The 6,822-nt window shown below is 50.8% G+C and overlaps 2 protein-coding genes across 2 annotated transcripts in view; both read left to right on the top strand.

Annotated features, from left to right (window-relative positions):
- Positions 1-954: 954 nt before the first annotated feature.
- On the top strand, positions 955-4,943 carry LOC102200411 (protocadherin-8). The gene is made up of 3 exons (XM_005742005.1): positions 955-3,659; positions 3,768-3,993; positions 4,100-4,943. The coding sequence occupies exons 1-3, from the start codon at positions 1,212-1,214 to the stop codon at positions 4,450-4,452; spliced, it is 3,027 nt and encodes a 1,008-aa protein (XP_005742062.1). The 5' UTR covers positions 955-1,211; the 3' UTR covers positions 4,453-4,943.
- A 1,178-nt stretch (positions 4,944-6,121) lies between these two features.
- LOC102207165 (chondromodulin) overlaps positions 6,122-6,822 on the top strand; it is a 7,965-nt gene continuing 7,264 nt past the window's right edge. Inside the window, exon 1 of the mRNA XM_005742028.2 lies at positions 6,122-6,347. Within this exon, the coding sequence (XP_005742085.1) occupies positions 6,276-6,347 (72 nt within the window). The 5' untranslated portion in view covers positions 6,122-6,275. The remainder of the gene's footprint in view (positions 6,348-6,822) is intronic.

The following is a 6,822-nucleotide window of genomic DNA, read 5'->3' as shown; positions in this document are numbered from 1 at the left end:
GGACGTTACACTGGCTTTAATTAAAAAAAAATCCCCCGCTCTCTCGTACAAGACATCTCGTGAGAAGATCCGAGCTGAGACAGATTTAGAATAAAAATCGATGCTTCAGTGGATATAGTCCGTTTCCCGCCTCAGATATGATCTGATAGAAAAACAATTACTGGATTACAACACACAGGGGGGATGAGTGAACATAGGGCAGAGGAAATTTAAGGAATTTATTAATGAGAATTAAAAAAAAAAAAAGAGCCCAAAAAAGGGAAAAAAAACGAGTCTCTTACTTCCAGTTAAGCCACATTTCTTTTTGAGTCATTCGGCACGCTGAGCTGTGTCAGCACAATGAGTCTATCAAAAGTAAACTACGTGAAATCCTCTCTATCCATCTGAGCCCCTCAGTGCCAACACAGAACAAACGGTGTCATGTTTCCTGCATGTGTTAAGTTATTGTACTGTATCAGAGATGGAGAGGTCACTGGGGCAGTTCCCCCTCCCCACCACCACCACCACCAGTGGCTGCTTCCACACTGACACAGGACACGCGTGCCTGATGATCCGAGCAAACAGCGTTTGAACATAAATCTGTTCATACTGAAATAAGGCTTGTAGAGGTAAAGCATCCCGAGCAGACACTCCTATTCAAATGCTTTGTCCTCTAGCTCAGGGACACTGCGCATCTCCGTGGCCCCCCTCCCCGCGTGTCGGTGCGCAGACTCATTTAACAGCCCCAGGAATATAAACAAGCAAAGGAAACTATAGCAGTATTAAATCAAGCCCCGCGTTTAGCCCACATATTGGGAGCCAAGTTTCTCCGCACAGTCCAGGAATCTCTAAACAGGGTATAGAGGTCTTTCTGAAGTCCCCCCTCTCTTTTCCCCCTCTATCTCAATGCCCGGATTGGTCACAGTGAGGCTCATTTGCATGCCTCGCCGTATAAACCCTCCTGCAGACACTGCAGCCCTCTTGCGCTGAGAGAGCAGCACACCTCCAGTCGAGAGAGAGAGCGGAGCGCATCCAGAGTGCGCATTGAAAGACATATGGAATATTTATTGTGGGCTTTATCTGAACAAAAAACAACCCCGGAGAGTTGCTTAGAGGGCGGGAAGAACTCTTGTTTTTGTTTTTTTCTCAGGTGCGTTTGGTTTAAACTTTGAATTGGACTGAGTGAGGACGCTCTGCTGAATTTCAGAATATTTAGGAGAGAAGGTGCGAAGATGGGAGAAATAGGGTGGAACGGGCTGTTGGTGCTAGTGTGCGCCTCTCTGATAAGCCTGGCTGCTGTCACGCACGGAAAGACGGTGAAATATCAGACATTTGAGGAAGACGCACCGGGGACGGTGATTGGAAACTTAGCCAAGGACACTTCCTCCTCTGCCTCTTCTTCCAGGAACAGTTTCAGGATGATGAAACAGTTCAACTCGTCTTTCATCCGTCTGAGAGAGAGCGACGGGCAGCTGACCATTGGAGAGAGGATAGACAGAGAACGGATCTGCAAACACACCCTGCACTGCCTCATCGCTTTCGACGTGGTCAGCTTCTCCAAAGAGCAGTTCAAGCTCATTCACGTCGAGGTGGAGGTCAAGGACATCAACGACAACTCTCCCGAGTTTCCCCGGAAAGAGTCGAGTCTGGAGATCTCCGAGAACACAGCGGTGGGCACCCGGATCCCCCTGGACTTTGCCGTGGATGAGGATGTTGGGACAAATTACATCCAAAGCTACCAGATCTCTGTTAACAGCCACTTTTCGATCGACGTGCTCAGCAGGGCCGACGGGGTTAAATATGCGGAGCTGGTGCTCATGAAGGAGCTGGACCGGGAGACGCAGGCTTCTTACGCGCTGGAGCTGGTCGCCATGGACGGCGGCAACCCGTCCCGCAGCGGAACGACGCGCATAAACATCAAGGTGAAAGACTACAACGACAACAGCCCGGTGTTCGACAGGAGCAGCTTCTCCGTGGACCTGCCCGAGGACGCGCCTGTGGGCACCCTCTTGCTGGACTTGAACGCCGAGGACCCGGACGAAGGGCTGAATGGTGAGGTGGTGTACGGGTTCGGTCACCAGGTGCCCCCGGAAATACGACAACTCTTCAGAGTGGACAGAAAAAGCGGGCGGCTCACTCTGGAGAGCCCGGTTGACTTTGAAAGTAAGACCACGTACGAGTTTGACGTCCAGGCCACTGACCTGGGTCCGAACCCGAGCCCGGCCATCTGTAAAATTGTCGTGCAGGTGCAGGACGTTAACGACAACGCGCCGGAGATCTCAATCACCCCGATGACGTCCATCACGGCGGGAATAGCGTACATAACTGAGGCGGCAGCCAGAGAGAGTTTCGTGGCTCTGGTCAGCACCTCGGACAGAGACTCGGGCGCTAACGGGCAGGTGCACTGCACGCTGTACGGACACGATCACTTCCGACTGCAGCAGGCGTACGAGGACAGCTTCATGATTGTGAGCACCAGCCCACTGGACCGTGAGAAAATCCCCGAGTATAACCTCACAGTGGTGGCGGAGGATTTGGGCTCCCCTCCCTTCAGGACCATCACTCAGTACACCATCAGACTGACGGATGAGAACGACAACGCGCCGGTGTTCAGCAAGCCTGTGTACGAAGTGTCGGTCGTGGAGAACAACGCGCCCGGCGCGTACATCACCACAGTAGTGGCGCGGGACGTCGACATGGGGTCAAACGGGAAGGTCACTTATAAACTGGCGGACACTTATTTCATGGGCTCCCCCATTTCCACCTTTGTGTCTCTAGACCCTGCCAGCGGTTCGCTTTACGCGCTCCGGAGCTTCAACTATGAAGTTATGAAGCAGCTGGAGCTCCGAATCACGGCCAGCGACGCCGGCTCCCCGCCGCTGTCCGGCAGCGCGAGCGTGTACGTTAGGATAGTGGACCAGAACGATAACGCGCCGTATATCACTCAGCCGGCGCTCAACAACGGCTCCGCTGAAGTCCTCCTGCCCCGGGACTCACCGAGCGGCTACGTCATCACCCGCGTGGAGGCTCGGGACGCAGACGAGGGCGTGAACGCGGAGCTGTCCTACGGACTGGCCACCGGCGAGCCCTCTGTGTTCTCCGTTAACAAAGCCACAGGGGAGATCTACCTGAACCAGGTGCTGAGCCAAAACGTGGACGAAACCCTGAGCGTGACCGTCACGGTGAGTGACAACGGGAGGCCCGCACTCACCTCCACAGCCACGCTCCACTTCCTCATCATCGCGGGCTCCCCGCCGAGCGACAGAACCGTGTACCAGCCAGGCGGCGGGGAGGAGGTGCACGCGCAGTGGGACCTGTCGGTGGTGATTATCGTTGTTCTCGCGGGGAGCTGCACTCTCCTGCTGCTCGCCATCATCCTCATCGCCACCACCTGCAACCGGCGTAAGCGGGACAAGAGCGGAGATGACAGCGACTCGTACGGGGAGAAGGGCGCTCTGGAGCGGGGTAGGAGCCACGTGGTGGACAACCCGCTCCTGCCTCTCCACGGAGCCGGGGGAGAGGCGGGTTTTGACGGACAGTCGTACAGTAGCCAGCCAGGGGCGTTCACCTCGGCTCACCCTGGGGGCAGCGACATGTGCTCGGCCTCGGAGGACGGCAGTGAAGTGCCCTGCGTGTATGACTCAGACAACAACAGCAAGCTCCGGGGGAATAAACACGAGGTGAGATGCACCTTTGGGACAAGCGTGCTGGGGGAGGGTGGGGAGGAGGAGGTTGCACACAACAAGCAGGCACTAACCTCTGTTTTTCTATCCCCCCCTCTCCTGCAGGGCTACTCTACTCTACCCGGGTATGGGAATGGCAAAGAGGCGGTGAGGCCCATCACCATCTGGAAGGGCAACTCTTACACCACCATCTCTGCCAGGGACCCAGCCTTCAGTGGCAAAGACAGTGGCAAAGGGGACAGTGACTTCAATGACAGTGACAGTGATGTGAGTGGAGACACTGGCCTGAAGAAAGAAGGGGCAGCAGTTCCTCCCATGGGTGGCCAAAATGGTAAGAGCAACAAAATTAACTCAAGCTCAAATTATCAGCAAATGAGATGTGAGCTAGGTGGTGTACACCTAATCTAACCCCACCTTCTTACGCTCCTCTCTTCCAGCTCTGTGGGCTTGCACCAATGAGTGTAAAGTCCTGGGTCACTCAGATCGCTGCTGGAGCCCCTCAGCAGTGAGAGCCAACGCAGCCCCATCTCCGGCCCCGACCCTCTCTTCCTTTAGCAGTCTCTCCAAAACGGCCTCTCTGCCCCGGGATCCTCACCGCAGGGACAACTACTACCAGGCCCACATCCCCAAAACTGTGGGTCTGCAGAGCGTGTACGAGAAGGTGCTGCATAGGGAGTACGACTATGTTCTGGTCACTCCACCCAGACCTGTGAGGGTGCAAGAGATCAGCGATATAAGCATCCCCGTTTACACCCCGACCCCAACACACTGTCCCAACAATGATGACTAAAATAGACACACACAGCCCTAAGCTCACTTGCAAGGAACTGTATAGTGTGTTCAGACTTTTAATTTATGATTAACTGACAATGAGAACAATGTAACTATTTGCTGTGGAGAGTGCGCACACGTTGATGTCCCAAAATTTCATTTGTTTTAATGTAAAAGCCACCTTTGAAGTCCATCCAATCACTTTGTGACAACTTGCTGGACTGGATGTGTATAATATGCAAGATTTGTACATTGAGAGATTTTTATTTTTATAATGAAAGTATAATGAAGCAAAAGATGTGTACATATGAATTGTAATTATCAATCTTTATGCATGCTTGCTATTTAAAACGAAATGCCCCCAATATCTGGTTTCATGGAGGGCTGGTGACCAATAATGTATCAAGTTGACAACCACATAAGGAAACGGACTTGAATGCAATAATTAAATAACTGTAAAGTCTTTTTTATCGTCACAATACGCTGAAAGGAAATAAACTTTAAATTGTTCTGAAAAGTGTGAGTTGATTGGTAATGAGGGCAAGCAGGATCATTGTTTTTTGGTGGGGGGAAGCGTTGGGTTTTGTTTTTTTGCAGGAGCATCAGTCTTGTAAAAACCAACAGGTGTCGCTGTTATTGCGGTAGTGAGCCTCTGTCCTTGCAGCCCGCTGAAGAAGGTCAGTTAAGTTTTTCCCCCCTCTGTGAATACGATTTTCGCTGGTGAGATGCCAGAACAGACGCCAAGGTTTTTTGTTTTTTCTTTTTGAGCAAATCACTCTCATGCATATCGAGCAAAGACCTCCATCGTTAGTCTGTGCACTCTTTCAGGCACTTAATAACTACATTTATTTTCACGGGACCTGCATGCTGATAGCACACATGAATTAAAGATATGTTCAGGTTTCCTTTATATAAATCATTAAAACCTGGAGAGCGCGCTTATGTGTGAGGCTCATACTGACAAGGGCTACGCGTAAAAGCGCGTCTGCTGTTTGTCTTCTGAGCTTCCATACATCAGAGGAGCCTAAGAATAAGTTTGACGGTGCACACAGGAATCCAAGAGCACCTGTGCTTTTTCCTTTCTTTTCTTTTTTTGTCAAAGTACATGAAGTCCTTGTGGGGGAAAGCTTTCCTGTTATCCTGTCACGATGTTTTTTGTCGATCTGCCAAATGAGCACCGTGCGCCCCTTACGTAATCCCATCATTATCATTCATGGATTCGGGCTTTTTTTTTCTTTTTCCTTTTTTTTCTTTTTTTAATAACAGCAACCACAGCCCTGGACGCAGACAGGGGAAAATGCGGTGGGAATCCGTCCAACAAGTTGCTGCCTTTGCACAGTGCCATGTAAACACACCGTCTCCAGGGTGGGAAAGAAAAAAAATCCATGCGACATTCCGCCAGAGTCACCTTTGACCCCGAAACAGTCTGTAGAGCTTTGAAAAGCAGCGAGAGGGAGGAGGGTGATACGGGGAGACAACCCTATGCTTCCCTCGTCCTGCCGAATAGATTTCACGGTCTGAGGTTGTCACAAAGTCATATCAAACTCATGCAAATTGCATGAGCAGCCTATACGAACTTCAAAGAGGGGGGGGGGGATCATTAATTTTTTTTTTTTTTTGACAGAAGGTATAAAACAACTGGCTCATAAGAGGTTACTGCATGTGATGGTCATCAGCTGGAAGTTTTAGTTTTATCTGTAAAGTCAGGAAACCTTCAGCACGACAGCAACAGAAAAGAGTGCCTGCGTGACTGAGGAGTGTCTATCCTCCCCCTCCCCTGAGAGAGAGAGGAGAGAGAGAGAGAGAGTGGACTGGGGTCTCCTCAGGTGTTTGGCTTCAGTCATGGCTGAGAACTCAGAGAAAGTACCGATTGCCTTGGCGGGACCAGAGGACCTGCATCAGTTCATGCCTCCGGTGAGTTGTACAGTCCAGTCCGCCACTCTGCTCCATGATGCAGGCTGTCTTACGTGTGTTTGTGTGTGTACGGGTTCTTACTATGTTGGTGGGGACCAAAATCTGAAATCTATTATACTGGTGGGGACCAACAGCTGTGGTGGGGATGAAAATCCAGGTTTACATGGGGTTGAAGGCATTTTTCACACTCAAAATGTGGTTTAAGTGTCAGGGTTACGATTAGGTTATGTTTAGGTTTAGGGTAAGGGTTAGGGTTAGGCATTCATTTTTAATGGTTAGGATTAGGGCAAGCAACTAGGGAAAGCATTATGTCAATGGGATGTCCCCACAAACATAGCAAATCAGACATGTGTGTGTGTGTTCAAGACCAAAAGCTGGATAGATAACTTTGAATCCCATAACTGCTGCATAGCCGTAACGCTGTGTTATCAAGAGTTAGCTGTGCTGTTGTACCATGCTCTCATTTTTAGAGGGT

The sequence above is a fragment of the Pundamilia nyererei genome, unplaced genomic scaffold (genome assembly GCF_000239375.1).
Source record: "Pundamilia nyererei isolate P.nyererei 1_Seehausen unplaced genomic scaffold, PunNye1.0 scaffold00115, whole genome shotgun sequence".
NCBI classification, from domain to species: Eukaryota; Metazoa; Chordata; class Actinopteri; order Cichliformes; family Cichlidae; genus Pundamilia; species Pundamilia nyererei.
The sequence above is the reverse complement of the archived record's forward strand: the minus strand, read 5'-3'. Positions and strand labels throughout refer to the sequence as shown.